The 16,893-nt window shown below is 41.5% G+C and overlaps 1 protein-coding gene across 1 annotated transcript; it reads left to right on the plus strand.

Annotated features, from left to right (window-relative positions):
* Nucleotides 1–3,884: 3,884 nt before the first annotated feature.
* Nucleotides 3,885–13,371, plus strand: otud3 (OTU deubiquitinase 3). Its single transcript, XM_080533573.1, has 8 exons — nucleotides 3,885–3,945; nucleotides 4,584–4,893; nucleotides 5,758–5,906; nucleotides 6,140–6,252; nucleotides 10,300–10,422; nucleotides 10,586–10,718; nucleotides 11,308–11,498; nucleotides 11,840–13,371. The coding sequence occupies exons 2-8, from the start codon at nucleotides 4,688–4,690 to the stop codon at nucleotides 12,008–12,010; spliced, it is 1,086 nt and encodes a 361-aa protein (XP_080389699.1). The 5' UTR covers nucleotides 3,885–3,945; nucleotides 4,584–4,687; the 3' UTR covers nucleotides 12,011–13,371.
* The last annotated feature ends 3,522 nt before the right edge of the window (nucleotides 13,372–16,893 follow it).

The following is a 16,893-nucleotide window of genomic DNA, read 5'->3' on the forward strand; positions in this document are numbered from 1 at the left end:
TTTTTATTTCATGTCTGCTGGTGTTTTACACAGCAAACACTCTCTTTGCTCCTCAACCTACTCCTCCCCCACATAATTCTCTCCAACTGCATTGTGTCATAAGAAAGAGTTGGTGAAAACGAAACAGATTTTTAAGGGGAGAGGAGGAGAGAGGAGGAGAGGAGAAAGGAGTGTGATGATAAGGGCAGTCTTTTTCCCATAAAAAAATAAGTCACCCTCCCACCTTATCCTGAGTCACACACTGAAACTACAGATTTCCAACATGACTATGATTCAGAGCTTGTTGACATGATGACTGTTGACTGCCACTTGCCAACCAAGAGTTTTCTTCTCTCTTAGTCACTTAACAGTAGACATGCAAACTTATTATAGGCTCACAACCAATATGACCTCAACTTGATCACAACCAACTTGAATGATACTGAACAATAGGCTTCTTAGTAAGTAATAGCAGTGTTCGAGTTATGTGGGAGCCAATGGGAGCTGAGCTCCCATAAGGAAGGTCTGAGCTCCCATGAAAGCAGTCAAATCATACATCTGTGGGGGTCGCTAATAATACATTACCACAACCATTATTTGATCAAAAATGTCAATGTAATTAGTATTATTTATATTTATTTATATGATAAATATTCTAAAATAAACACGTTTTCCAAAAGAACTATGCGCACCATTAATCTCCTGTGAATGACAGTATGCCTTTGACTGCCTGCAATTTACCACCAAGACACTATGGGGCGCAGTAGAATATTGTGCAACAGCAGAATATGATCGTTGAGAGCTTGCGAACGTGAAAACACGATTATTGAGAAGAAAACATTCAGTAGCTAGCTATCATGCCGCCCCAAAAAAGGCCACTGCTGCCGACCGAGGCGACAAGACTGGAAAGTTTCGGGATTTCATCCAAGAAACCAAACTTGAATTCAGCTGCCCTGCTTTGACACCTAACTGTTGAAATAGCAGAGCTCAAACAAAAGCAAGTGCTTCCGAAGAAAGTAGCAGAACTCCCCTCCAGTATGTATAAGGAGACAGCTAGTTCGTTCAGGGCAGCCTATACTGTGGCTAAAGAAAGGATTATACACAGGGGTGCACATAACTTTTTGGGGCCAGTGCTCAGAGGAGCACCTAGGGATGCTGCTTGGTGCTCCCCGAGCTCGCGAGTCACGACCCGTCCCACAGGATGGATAAAAAAGGGATACATGGATAACTTATATTAGCAAAACGACATTTATTCATAAATAAAGATGAACGAACAAATGATTGTGTGCAAAACAAAAGAAACAAATGCAAAATCAAATGACTGCTCTTTAAGCATGAAAGTCTGTCAGACTCCTTTAAACACAATGAAATCAACTGACATCTCTTTAAGCACTAACTGAATGTCTGTTCTTTAAACACAATGAAATCAACTGACATCTCTTTAAGCACTGCTCTGTTCTGTAAACACTGAAATCAACTTTTCAACAAAAAGTTACAGCCTAAGCATTTATTTATGCTACAAGCTTAATCATCATCATCACTGCTCTCTTGACTGCTGTAAGTTATCACTGTCCTCAATTTCAACCATGGTAGAGGATGTTGTAGGCTATCACTTTAAATAGCTCATTATTTTGATTGTGCAACAAAGTCTTCTTTTTTTCTAATAGAATTCCCAACCATATTCCCTGGGTCAGGGGTCTAGGTGCGATAATCAAGCTGTAAAACAAACGTCTGAACGTTTGAAAGCTTCAGAGAAAAGAAACGTGAAGTTCCTTGGTGTTGTTTTTCCTTTTAGCGACGAGTCGTTCGGGACCGAATTGTCACGTGTCGGCGTGATAACCGTGCGATACGCGATAGGCGGAATGAAAGTACAAGTTACGATACTTTCCGAATGTTTTCGTGAGGGGAGTCGCCGTGGTCGTTGTGATGGCGTTACGGGGCTTGCAGTGATGCAGCAGTCAGCAGTCAGCAGGTGGATTTTGAGGAAGTAAATTCCTCTCCCAGCGCTCCCAGCTGTTGGTGCGCAAGAGCGCGTTCATGCCGCTGATCTTCCGCGCAGCCTGCATTTTGGCGACGCATGCGCACTGGCGCACCAGTTATGTGCACCCCTGATTATACAGTCGGTCCTACTCACCGATCCGATCATTCATGTGCCCAGATTGTAGAGCACATTGCACAAGAGATGAAAAACAAATTCATTTCTCATGTCAAATCACTTGATTCCCGTATTAGCGTAACATTAGATGAAAGCACAATTCATGGACGAGCATACATGATTATTTATGTCAGGTGCGATGTCACTGGAAATGGAGACGGGGACAATGTGTCGTGCTTGTGTAGTACCCTCGAAAATAATAACCAATAATATGGTTATTATAACTATAACTATTAATTATAACATTTATTTTAATGCAAAGTTGCCAACTAATAATTATTTCTACAGCCAACTGTAAGGGGTTACATTTAGATCAGGACTGAAGAGGGGAGCCAATGGCGTTGTATTTAGTAGGTCAGGTGGTAGTCTGCCCAGTTTCATCTAGAGGCCGCTCCCGCGCTGCCTTCAGAGCAAACTTGGGAAGAGAAGCTAGTCCTGTGTCTTCATTCCTGTGCTAATATCCTGTGTTTTCCAGGTTTGTTACAACATGAAAAGCACACAAATTAACTTTTAACTGTTATAGTCAGGGTTCGAGTTATAAGCTGAGCTTTGTGGGGGTCTCCAAAATAACAGTGCGAAATGTTCTCATGCACGTGCGTGAATCATGCCCACACAATATTATAATACACATATTCGTTGCCTAGCAACCTAGATGCTCTATTTACGGTTTGCATTGGCTGCGTTCGTAAAATCGCTTTGGAATCTGATCAGCTCTCATGGAATGCCTCTTGTCCAATCAAATGACTTGGTCCCTTTATGACGTTGACCCAGTGTGCGCTCCGGCGTTCTCAGAGCAAATTTACGAACGCACTTTACATTGTGGCAGTTGATGCACCAGTGTTTTCGTTTGAAAACGTGGGATAGATTTGTCAAGTATTCTATATTACTGATACACACACATATATATTCGGGTGAGTATCAGTATTTACATGTTACAATAAGGTTAATGTAGCTAAAATATACATTCTAATTGTTGAGTTTATATTTGTTGGTTTGAATGATGTTGTACGCCATCTTGAATTTGACCTCTTCCGGGCCTCTGGGGTCAAATCTGACTTCCCTCCACATCTGAAAACAAACCTTATGGTATGTACTAACTATGGTAGAAATGTCATGCTTTCTTCAAAAAGTGCACAATTCCTCATAATATGAGAGCTAAGCCGCTGTACTGTTATTATATTAATGTAGAATACATCAGAGATATGTTTTGAGTAGACTTGAGTGTTTAGAATCCGACTTTTGATTAACGTGAGAATGGTGCCCGTTGCCTTTCTGTATTTCCATTGCTAGCTAGCTGCTAGCCAGGCATCCAAACGGCACGTTAGAATGCGGTCAGAACCGTAAGATGAAGTGATTTTCCTGAATACACTTGACAGTCATTTTGATTAGTATTTCGAAAGTTTGTTGTTTATATTTGATGCCAATAGGCTAATATTACGTTTTGTGAATGTTTTAGTCTTAAGTGGCGGTGGTGAGTGCTGGCCTTGGGTAAAGAGGGTTCCTAGTTAAATCCCAACTGAAACCAACTTCCGCTGAATTTTCTCACAATACCCTGTTCTTGCTTGATTAAAATCAAATAACACAAATGACACACATGGCTACTGCCAGGGGTTTTAGCTAAGCGTGTTACAGATCCATTTGGTAGACCCTAGGAGGTTGAACGCCTCTACACGTGTTCCACCTTAAACTCCGTATTCTTGGTATGACGAAGGCGGAAGTGTTGTCGACGAACGGGAGTTCAGTTGTAAACAAAAAAACACAGAGAGTCATATATCCGAGATCTGCGTGCGTTGGGACCACTCTCGTGTGGCGTGAGTAACTCGTTACCTTCTCTATTCTTTGTGCTGTAAAGAAGATGAACTATTGAATGTAAACAGCATGATCCAGACCCGTACGTAGCCTTATGTAGCGACAAAGAAGGTGGAACACTAGTGCAGGGGCTAAAGAGCTAGCTAGCTAACGCAGCTAATTAGCTGCACAACCACGTCGACCACCAGCTGGCAGCAAGCTAGACGACTAGTCAGCTAACCTAGTTGCTAACTGTCTGGCAGTTAGATGCAATTGGATGGTAGTCACTGCAACTAGCTAGCCAGCCAGTATTGTAAGCTGACTTGCTAGTTAATGCAGCAGTAAGCAAACTCCCCAGGGCAGGGGGAATGACACCATGGCAGCTGTTACTGTCATTCAGCAAGCTGTTTACTTACATCATTGTATTGTAATTAAGTAATAGGCCTATAACTGTATCTATTCTGCATGATTAGTTGTTCTATTCCAATAAATGATCCAAGGGTCCCCATGCTACCCATTTGGAGTTACACCAGCTATTACTTGATGATGCATTATTGTTTATTATTATAGAGTGTGTGAATGTGATTGTTGCTGTGGCTAACAACACTAGATTGTGTTCCAATAGCATTCTAATGCATACTCATTCCCTCCTCTCTACCAGTGTCCACCGGTGTGGAAGTGAATGAGCTCCATGCATGAGTGACAGAGGTCTGCATCTGTACCACATGCTAGGCATCCACATCTGCTAGGCCGTCGTCAACAGCCATGTCCAGAAAGCAGACAGGAAAGCCTGTGCGTGGCAACAGGAAGTGTGACGCGGACCGCAAGCGGGATGAGCGAGCGGCGCGCCGGGCTCAGGCCAAAGATCGCAAGAACCGCCCCCAGGACGGTGACGAAGGAGAGGAGTTTGTCGGCTTCTCTAACCAGCTCCAAGCGCTGGGGCTGAAGTTGAGAGAGGTGCCTGGAGATGGGTATGTTTCAGTGAGGAGATGCTACAGGGGTTGGTCTACACTCTAATGGCCCAAGACCTGGTGCCAGTCTCTTGCCCCTATCTCAAATCAACTTCTAGCATCTATACCCTATGCACTGTCTTAGAGGAGTGAATAGGCAGCACTATAGCAGTATGGATCAGAGACGTATTATTATTATTATTATTATTATTATTAGACAAAGTCATGCGTTGCTGTGGCATTGGTTGTGAGTCAGGAGTATGAGCTGGAAGTGAGACTGTAGCTGCAAAAGGGAGGGGGTCACCAATGCAAAAGGGAGGGGGTCACCAATGCAAAAGGGAGGGGGTCACCAATGCAAAAGGGAGGGGGTCACCAAGGCACAAGAAGAATGTTAATTATCTCATGAACTGCCCCTGTGCAGAACTAATAATGTAAATGTTAATATCTAGGGCTATATACGTTAAAAAGAAATACATCTGTAAAGGTATGAGGTGTGTTTGAGCACAGATATGCTGTCGTAATGTAATTAGTCCGTTTTGAAATTTGACTTTACAATGGGTAACAGGGAGATAATAACGGTTTCTTCATCAGCCTGACTCATTTCCAAACTGCACTTACACCTGTTGGCCAGTAGGGTTGAAAAAGAATGCCTCCAATGCCTGGTTGGTATGGATCCTTGTGCTCTGAAAGGCGAGATGGAATTTCTCGCCGTAATGCTTACATATATCCAATCATCTCAGATCTCCATGAATTGATTTGAGATTGGAGGTGCCTCTGTTTCAACAATTGTATGAAAATTATACCAAGAATTGTTAAATGGATCATGTACTCACTTACTACTGAGGACTTTTATAGTGTGGATAATACTGCTTGTCCGCTATGTAGCAACTGTCTATTTAGGGCTCTTGGTGACCAGTTGGAGGGACATTCTCGGGGTCACTTGCGGCTGCGTCAGGAGACTGTGCAGTACATGATGTCACACCGGCATGACTTTGAGCCCTTTGTGGAGGATGATGTACCCTTCTCACAGCACTGTAAGAAAACCAGTCACATACATAATACAAATTATATTGTATGATATTAGGCATGGAGGAAGCCCATTGGTTGTTTAGTTGGCAGCTAATGGGGATGCGAATAAAGAAAAGATGAAAACAGGAATCATACTGTGTTGAGGGAGAGTATAAGGGACACTGAAACAAAGAACAGAATCCATTTATGAAGTCTTGTCACTAACCTTTCTTTCTGTTGTTGTTTCTCTTCTTTTCAGTGTCCAACCTCTCCAAACCTGGCACCTTTGCCGGCAATGATGCCATTGTGGCATTTGCCCGCAGTCAACAGCTGAAAGTGGTTATTCATCAGCTCAACACGCCACTGTGGGAGGTAGGAACCAGTGGGAAATCTCAAATGACGCCCTACTCCTTCTACTGTAGCTGTAAAAAGACACATAGTGCATTGTATGGTGAGAAGGGTGCAATTTGACTTTAAGATAATAATAATAATCATCATCATCATCATCATCATAATTACTTGTATTTTTATAGCACAAGATGCATCCACTTAGGCTACTCTTAGGCTACACTTAGGCTATTCAACCTAAAATTCACTTCCACAATTATATTTGACTTTGGGCTATATTTTCTTGATAGCAAAATATATCTAATATGGATAATCTGACTCCAGTGTAATTATCACTATGTGCAAAGAATTGTTGAGTCTGTGCAAGAAAGGTCAAATAGAATGAAACAGATTAGGCTTTAATAATAATGTATACTTATACATCTAGAGAAAGTGAGAGAGAGTGAGAGCGAGAGCAAGCACTCTAATATTTACAACACGATGACAACCTCACTACAGGAACCAGGAACAAGAGAGCCTGAACTAGTCCTTGACCTCTGCTGTTATATCATCCTAAAAACCACAGTATTGATACTAGGGGCTATTGACAAGGAGACAACCAACCATTATTCATCTTATTGAAACTGAATTGATCAGAGTTTTTACACCTCAAGACAGAACCCACAGCCATTTCCCTTCCGGTGGAGGGGAAACTTTCCCTCTTCAGTCCACCCCATGTATACAATAGAGGCGAAAGTCATCGAGTATACAGAGCAGGGTTTCCGTTAGAAAAATTTGCCGTCGGACATCGTGTCCGGGAAGAATTCGATTTACCGGACAAACGTGATATATTCCGGTCATCATATTAAAATATAATAAAATAAAAAAAAATTCAAAATCATATTTTTTTCCCCCCAAATCTAATATAGCTGTTTGTCGCGGTGATTACTGTTGTGTAGCGGCCTATATATGCCATTTAATGTCTATTTCTCATCCGATACGATTAGATGCGAGCTATATAATAATATAACATGATTTGACGCATGCGCGCTATGCCATGCGTCAAATCCAGCGCTGAACGGGTCCAGCGCTGAACGGGCGCCTCACTGGGAACTGAACAGACAGCATCGATCAATGAACGGACTCCACATTACGTTAACTGAAGTTTGTTAAATTGTTTGGGATTAATGTGAGTTTTCTATTTTCTCTTTCCAGTTTTACCCTTTTTTTAAAAATCAATAAAACAACGTCATTTCTATAACCAGGTCTCGCTGGTTGGGAAGGCATTTCGTTTAGCTCGGGAGTATGACAATGGGGAGAACATAACTGTTTATTGAGAAACAATTGATAGGCAGTCTGGGATACGTATATAAAGAAATACCACAATGTCTAGATGTATAACATTTTATTGAACAGTAACAGTGCAAGCATGTAGGCTTCTGGCGTGACACGGCTAGCCTAATTTCCGTTCATATGCCTTTTATCAGATAAAATAAAATAGAATAAAACTCTTTGAAAATAAATAGGCTTTAAATTAACTTGCAATGCGTATGTACAGGCTAATTTCCGTTCGATGTTACAGCCTAGGCCTATCGCCTATGCCTTTTCTCAGATAGATAGGGGATAGCCTTAAATAAAATAGCCTAGAGTAAAAACTCTGAAAATAACAATGGCTGCTCATATAATTCAGCTACTTATTAGGCCTACGTCGCTTTTTGGCAGCATTGAAGCGTGCAGCTGCGGACTTGAAATCAAAACTGCAAAGTGTCTCTCCGCAACTTGCAATGCGCATTAGCCGTGTGACCTTGCCCTCCCCAAGGCGACTTCGGTCCGCAGTTTTAATTCGGTTCTGCAGAGAGACTGGAGACGGGAATCAAGCAGGCTATCTTGGCCAGTGTGGCCCACTCTGGGTAAATTTCGCTGAAGTCTCGGATGAGGACTTCGCAGGCTGTTGAGAAACGCAAGCCCCCATAACCACGAAGCGCTGTCATGACACCGATGGCATCTCGTTGCACGTTTGTGGCATCGATGACCGGGGCTGTGGCTGGTGCTGAGTCATCATCGCTGGTCATTTCTTGGCCAAAATGACCAATGATGGTCTGGATGGCCGGTTTAGCATATTCTTCAAGCGCTGAGGGGACGGAATGAGTGATAATGAATCAGTGATGGCCTATTTTTTTTTATGACAAAATGACATCAACAGCCAGATTAACTGAAAAGTAGGAAGGTTTAAATGTTATCCTGTTGTTTTCATCATTGTTGTTATTATAGCCTAATAATTATTATTGTTATTATGATGATGATAATTATTATTAGCCTATGATGGGCGGCGGCCATAGTCTACATTTCGCAATTTAGACAAGCATTTTAGGTTATTCAAAAAGGATAGGCCTAAGAATTATACTATGCATTTTGCAACCAACTTAATTAAACAGGCTAGCTTCTACTTACCATCCTGCGTCTGTGGGTATTGGGAGGGGTTCAGAAGGATGTCGAAGCTGTTCAGTACATCTAGGGAATCTTCGGGGAATCGCTCGTGTAGTGCATCTACTAGATGCTGGATGTAGCGTGCTCGGGCATTTTTAAACGCCTGAACGGACCGGTCACCTACATCGCTCGCTATGGTGCACTTTGAGCTGCAACGTTTGCGTATTACTATGGTGGACGGGTTGGCAGGGTTGCCAGATAGGCATGGGTTACCGCCGAATGGGCTACTGTGTTTAAGCGGTAATAGACTGGTTAAACTGTAATCCCATCTGGCATCAATCCCATGTGGCACCTGTGCGCTGTTTCGCATAGGCCGGCCTCCACATTAGGAGTCATCATCATGCCGGTGTCAAATCATATCATAATAAAAGAAATACATAGCCTATATATTCGTCTTTTTTAAAATAGAAGGAATCAGAATGTGAACTTTAGCGAATTGTATTCAAAGGGAATTATTTTCACCGGACAATATGTCCGACGACTTTTCAATTTGTCGGACTTCCAAAAAAATTACCGGACAAAGACCGGTAATTCCCGGTTAACGGAAACCCAGATACAGAGACATTTTGGGGGAGAACTGCTCCCCACGATTGAGGTGAGCAGTCAGCGGCATCAGTCTTCCAGTCCAGCGTGTCGTTAGAACTGTGATTGCTCAGAAGATGTCCCATTTCCCAGGGAGGAGGCACTGTCCTTGACAAGCAGACGCCCCCTAAGAAACAACTTTCTGCAAACAAGCTATGTCGACACAGGCAAATCACGTACACACACAATCAGTGGACGAACATAAGATCAAGATGATTGGGATGGTCTGATGAGATTGGCTCCTTACAACAGCTCACAGTAATTCAAATACTATTAGGTAATCAGAATAGATACAAAAGGGAAGCAAAGGGAACAAATCCTTCTTAAAAGCATATGTAATCAAAGATGTATATTCTAATAATAGTAGATTTAACTTCTCATTGGAAAGGAAAAACATGTCACTGCATGATGAACATGAGCTACCAACACAAGGGGTCACATGAACGACTTACACAATTTAATATTATGTTTTCTCTGACTCTAAAATACATTTCATGGTTAATAATGATTGACAATGCTTTGCTCATTACCTGTGTGATAGTCAATCATATCGGATCCTAGATTTTGTTGGGAATACCCAAAATGCTATTTCACCATGCCCTCAAGTTAAGATAAATCGGCTTGCGGGGAGTTTACGCTCAGGCCAATAGCTGAAGCTGATGAGTCTCTCTACGTCTCACAACGCATGTGAACATTAGACATTGATGGTGAACTCTGTGATAACCTGCTCATGATTATGTTGTGCTGTTTTAACAGAAAATGAGAATAGAGTATCAACAAAATAACCCATGTAACAGTTTCAAAGCAACATCATTCCCAACAAAGAACAAGGTGGGAGATACATTATAATCGCAAAGGAATAGCCAGGGTGCGATTTCCTTAGCTACATTACAAGCGCAAAGGAATTGACAAATGGTGAGGGTGTGACTCCTTCAGGATTTCCACCAGGCTCATTAAACTGCAAATAGGTATACACATTGAAATCAAGGCTGACACCCAAAATCCTTCTACATCCTCATGCAGATAAATGGCTCAGAGAAGCTTGTTTGTAGAGAGTTACATATTGCCTATCGCTATGGAGACCATTACGACAGTGTGCGACCGAACAGTGACAACTCGGAGAACCCCGCTCAGCTGCGCATAGAGGTAGGAATGATAACCTGTTCATTTATTGTCAACATTATAATTAGTTCAATTTATAGCCAATATCACCTAATATTCTGTTTATTTGGGACAAGTGGGAATCAAATCCATAACGTTTGTGTTGCAAGCACCATGCCAGCTAAGCCATCAGCTCTGGTCTCCACAGAATCTGCAGAACTCGAGAGGGCAGCAGCGTGAGTTTGGGGACAGCCAGAGGGACAGAAGGAAAGCCCCCTCGCCCACCCCCTCTGAGGAGGACAACGTGATCCTGAGTTCCCTCAAGAACAGGGGACCCATAAGTAAGTGACCACTCTCTCAGTACACTTTGGTTCTCAGTGCCTGGTAGATGTTTTGGGCCATTCCATATTAATGGGGCAATCTGGGGCAAACAAATTGGTCACCGCTTTTTTGGTAAGGAACTGAGGGATGGGACTGGAGAAATGTAACTACTCTCAAATTCATAGAGGGAGCTATGGATGCAATGACTGACCATCCATGAAATCAAAATTATAATTTAAAAACAAAAATTAAGCTATTAAGTTTGTCCAATTACATTATTTACAAACAATGGTTCTGACAAGGTTAGACAATTGAACTAAGCTCATGAGGCATTCATAAGTTATAATATTCAATAATGAATAGCTAAATATAATGAATTTAAAAGTAAAATAATAATCATACTCCAATCCCAGATTGTCCCTTTATAGTTACATTTGTATGAAGTCAAATCTCACTTCTGAATAAACAGAGGTTTCAGATACAAATGACAGTTAGTGTCTGTTTCAGGGATACCCATCTTTCAGAGAGGGGACTACAAAAACCTTTGAGAACAATGTATCCAATAACATGTGACCTAAATGTGTACACGGTATGCCATTTATGTTTCAGGTGAAGAGGAGAATCTGTTTCAGCTAAGTGCTGCCACCATCAATGCAGAGTGGCTAGTGGATGCTGAGCGGACAGCCCAGGCTTGCAACGGCCAGTCTGCCCCAGGATCATGCTCTGCCTGTGAAGCTGCAGAAACAGAATGCAGGGAACACAAACCACCACCGGAGGGCAGCAACATACACAAGTCCAAAGTAGGTGTGAAGTCCATAGCAATAGTTTGAAAAGCAGTGCTCTCAAACTCAATTCCTTGGGAGCAGGTGATGTGTATAATTTTCTTTGTTCCAGCCCACCACTAACAGTGCAGGGCTGGAACAAAAACATGTGTACACACTGGCTTGAAAATATTCTGTGTAAGACCAATGGTCTGCAGTAACCTCCTTTACTTGTTTATGCAATATAATTTCTGCCACAGGCTATTGTATGCTCCCCACTGAGACCGGTCATTACATAAGATGCAGTATACTGGACAGGTGTTTGTGCCCTTCATTCCATCTATCCACCTTTACCCCCATTTCTCAACCCCTCCTCTCAGCCTCAGGTAACGAACAAGCAGAGAAAAGAACAGCAGCGCCTGGAGAAGAAGAAGAGGCAGGAGGAGAGACATCGGCAGAAGGTTCTCCAGAGCAAAGGAACACACGATCAGAATCAAAACCACACCGAACCGGTCACTCTAGTGCCAGCTCTCAATACACTCAGTATATAGAACAGAGAGCATGGCTGAATCAATTATATCCTGGGCTGATGACAATGTTTTGCACACAGAATCAATCACATTGGATGACTTTTCATAAAAACCCTTTAGTTTCTTTGCAAGTGTGTTATTTGCAACATGGGTTCAGGCTTGTGGTTGATTACGAATGTGTTTGATATAAGATTGGTCTAAATAGTTTCCTCTTCAGATAGGGCTGCACGATTATTTTTGCTCAATATTGTGATCACGATTATTAATCTTGATTATTAATCAATTTTTGGGAACACAACATTTTATTGCACTTTGTAAGTCAACAGAAAACTCAAATGTAAGAATCTCTCACAAAAAGAGGACTTTCTTCACATTAATTCAATCTTCTTAAGGCTACATATAAATTAAATACATTTAAAAAAGAAAAGAAAAGAAGAATGGCACCAAATAAAAAGGATTTATCCATAACAAGGAGGTCAGTTACATTACACCTGCAGTTTTTTTTTTTGCAAGAAATATCAATATGTCTTTGAGAATGTGTTGGATATTGACTTCATATACCTTCATACATTATTCATGTTCCGATTTATGATGACTTTTCAGGTGGTTGAAGGGATTAGTCGTGTTGCCGCTTGGCGCTGACGCGACTTGTCCCTCCTGATTAGTCACTGGCCGGATATCTGAACTAATTCCACACAACAGAAATGTAACCCTTTTTGCTCCTGACATTTACTTTGTCTACCATGTCTTTGCCTTAGTACTCATGGATATTATATACTATGGGTGTACTACTGTCACAGGTCGTAAACGTGTTGTAAAGCAGAGACGGAAATAGTTTTACACAGCACAAGCTCAAAACAAACACCTGAGATTGGTTTGATAAATTAACACATGAATAACTTGTATGTAACCCACCAGAGCAAGCAAGCGTCTTTTTTTTTTCTTTCATGAAAATAATCGTCCCTGGCCACAATCAATTATTTGTGGAGGCCAATATCCACATCGTGATTAATATACGATTAATTGTGCAGCCCTATCTTAAGAGACAGGCTGTCTAGACTTTTTCTATGCTGATGTGAATGAGGTCTGCCTTTTCACAGTGATCATACAGTACATCTTGGGCTCCTTTTTTGCTTTTGTTTATTTCTCTAATTCCAGCCAAAGAAGAATGAAAAGGGAAGAGAAAACAGAGAAGGGAGATTACTGTAACGGAATGAGAAGTCTTTATTTAAGAATGATACTGAAATCATTACTGTGATTTGCAAGGTATCAGTACTTTATCTCATGGATGACAGTTACAGTATTGCTAATCAGTTTAAAAGGAATTCCGATGTTGGGATTTGTTGATGAATGAATGTTATGCACACTGTTATGATGTGGAATGCGGCAATAAATGAAAATATTTACAGATCGTATTTGTTTGGCAAATAATTTGAATGGTAAGTGCATATCTGGGTTTATGGATAAATCAACTCCACCAAGAGAAGAGCCTAATAGGTTATGTGGGATGAAATGTTTCATGATTTAGACTAGAGCTGATATTTTAAGGCAATCAATTTACCAGTGATATAACCCAGAAGGTGAATCTATTCCTGTTCCTAATGATATATAAATATATTATTGTATGCTGTATACAGAACAATTATAATCATTATCCCAGGAGAAAGGGAGCAGTGTCAATGCAGAGTTGACCCCTGCTCATGTACAAAGTGTCACAATGAGGGTGTGTGACATCAGTGTGTTATAAATTACAAACACAGTTGCATTTTCGAAATCTATCTGGAATCTGCAAGGGTGGTGAGTAACCTTTTATGAGAACTGAATTCTTGATTTTGATCAAGGAACGAAGCTGCATTTTAGATTAATTTTTTTGTCAGACAAAATCCTTGCCACAAACATGGAAATGTGACCACTCTCAAATTCATAGAGCTCTGGATGCAAGGGCTAACAGTCTATGAAATTGAAATGGTATTTTTAAATGTATTTAACATTTAAAACACATTGTTTACAAACAATTAAGTAAAACAACCGTAGCCTTTTGATAGAATGAATAGAGCCCGAACACTCAAATGCTCCACCACATTCATGAAGCAATTCCTTTGTGAATTTCCACAGGAATTGTACCTGTCTAGTTCATTCTATACTGACCTTACCCCACTAAAGGATGTGCGTTTTGACCTAGTGTCGTCGACTTCTGCCCAAATGCAAGAAAGGTCTGGTGGACCAACGTGTCAGACTTGGCCTTCATTAAGCCAATAAAAAAACTGTATAAAATGTACGGTGCATAGTCATTGCTTTATGATGCATCAACCATCTCCCACAGCAAATCCACCCAGTGCCAAAATCCACCCCACCCAATCCATCCACCGCCCACTAAACGTTTCTGATTCAGAGCTACGCCTCGCAGCCGTGTGATTTGCTGAAATCAAATAATAACAACTACTTTACTCAGGAAACTCACTTCCACTAAGGCCAGATTTCAGTCGTACATGCGCTGTGCGCAATAGCCTGGGGATGAGGTTAATTTTAACTATATTTGCCTGCATATTGTGAATTGACAGCAGAACAAATCCCAGGTTGTGCCTTAAATGTCAAACATTATTTGATTCATATTTTATGGGGGAAAGTCAGAGGGGACCTCTGTGTTTCATGCTCAGATTGGTAGGCTACAAACAAGTGTTAGCAATATCCACACCACCTGTCACCATTACAGTGCCAAGAAAACAATAATAAACAAACAAATGTAACAAGAGTGCATATTGAGAGTTGGAGTTGAGGAGTTGTTGCTGAGGTTAGATTGTTGTAGTACAGCACAGAACATAGATTCAAGTGACAATTAGACAATATTAATACTTTTTTCCCGTCTGGCCTATTTTAATCACCACATAGGTGCTGCTAAGTGCTCACTAGTAACATGCAGTCATTTTCTACGGCAGCAAACTTGTGTCAGTGTCTGGTTGCCAATGGTAATCTTTGCATCAGAATAACTGCGATGTCATAGAGGGTGTGTAATGGAGAAATTCTGAGGGAGTCACTTTGTTCTCTATGCATATCAGGTTTGAATTCACCTCAAACGTCACCTCTTGAAGTTATTTCATGGCCTATTGTTATTTCATGTTTTATTTCTCTCTATGAATTCTCACATACCTGTTACTTTGTAGTAAATGTTTCTCACAAGGCAGTGCAACGTTTCTTACTTCTTATTGTTTTAAAGAAAATATTTTAAGATTTATTTTGCTTCATGTTATTCTAAATGCCTTTTTGAATCAAACATTTGTCTAGAATCTGATTGAGCAGATGAGATGAGGAGTGACCGTGAACCAGGAAAAGTTCACCCTCAAGTGAGTGTTTGCTTTTATCTAAACTCTGAGAAGTAAGATGTAGTCATAAGATGTATTATTAAGTGGCCTAGTCCAGGAAATTGACATGAAAAGTATAGAAAAGGCCTCTTGTCTCCTAACGTAAAAGTGGAGCCTGGATTTTATTCTGCTCAGGTCATATGGCCAGGAAATGATGCAATGATGTTTTTGCTCATTATGGCTTCTTATACAGGTAGAAAATGGGGCGAAGGTGAACTCCACAGCTCACCAGCGTCGTCATGTTCCACTCAATGATCAATCATTGTTCGTATCACTCTTCCTTTGAAAGAGGTCAATAAGTGAGTAAAAACTGTATGTCCCTCCTCCCCCCTGCCCCTGCCCTTCAGGAGAGGATCCAGATGAAGCTGGCGGGGAAGCTGCTTCAAGCTGCTTCATCTGCTGGATTATGTATCAAAGCTGGTCTCAGAGATCAGCTCACCCTCTGTGAGCTGATCTCTGAGACCAGCTTTGATACATAATCCCTGCAGGGCCCGGAGAAGATGGAGAGAGGCTTCATCATAGGTCTGGATCTGTGGTCCACCTGGAGGAAAGACTACAACAACAACACCCTGAGCCAGATGACTGTGTTGCTCAATAAGCCGGAGAACTGGTGGGAGAACGTGAGGAAGGTCCAGGAGGAGAGAGGGAGGGAGAACTGGTGGGAGAACGTGAGGAAGGTCCAGGAGGAGAGAGGGAGGGAGAACAAGGCGATCCGGGAGGACTTGAAGACCCTTAGGGCCAGGCTAGGGAAGGTAAGATTACGCCATTATCTCTTGTTGCTAGGTAAACACCACATAAAACACTTGGCATTCTAGGTGGTGAGTGTTACAGAATTATTTGGCAGTTACTGAGTGAAGAACACATTTTTTAATTATTTGAACTGAGAATACAGGGATGTGAGTATGATCTAGTGTTCCAATGTGATTGGCGCTAGGATTAGAGAATCTGATCCCAGTTGATTTACAGTTTCTGTGTGGATGCCTGAAGAAGGTCTATGACCATAAGCTTGCAATAAAGTTTTTGCACAGTGTTTGAGTGTGCGGAATCTGCGGATGCTGTTATTTTGCCCAGGACCAGAAATAAAAATCTGACAGGGAGAGAAAACGAATGAAGGAGAAGTTCAAACAAGAGAAGAAACAAAAAGCTGCAATGTTGAACGAGAGGAGGCAGAAATTGAAGGATAAGGAAAAGGAGGACACAATGGAAGTGGAGATAGCAAAGAGGAGGGAGTTGAAGATGCAAAAGGAATTGAATAGAACGGCATATGAGGAACCACCAGTCAGAAAAATAGGTTTTAGGGGCACAAAGGCTGATGAGGGCCTTTGTGCTCTAAATCTGAGATATAGCCACAGAGTAAGCCAGTCCATAAGCCAGTCTACTTATCACCTGGTAAAGGAAGACAAGTTAGCTTGTCAGCTTGCCACAAGCACTCTTACAAAGAGAAAACAATATGAAACAAATATGTATTGATGCTCATTCCTTCACTGTGCACTCTTTTTTTGTGCTGGCCCTCCCTAAAAAGTGAACTGGAATTTAGCCATGGAT

This window comes from Nansenia antarctica (assembly GCF_963989245.1).
Source record: "Nansenia antarctica genome assembly, chromosome: 6".
NCBI classification, from domain to species: Eukaryota; Metazoa; Chordata; class Actinopteri; order Argentiniformes; family Microstomatidae; genus Nansenia; species Nansenia antarctica.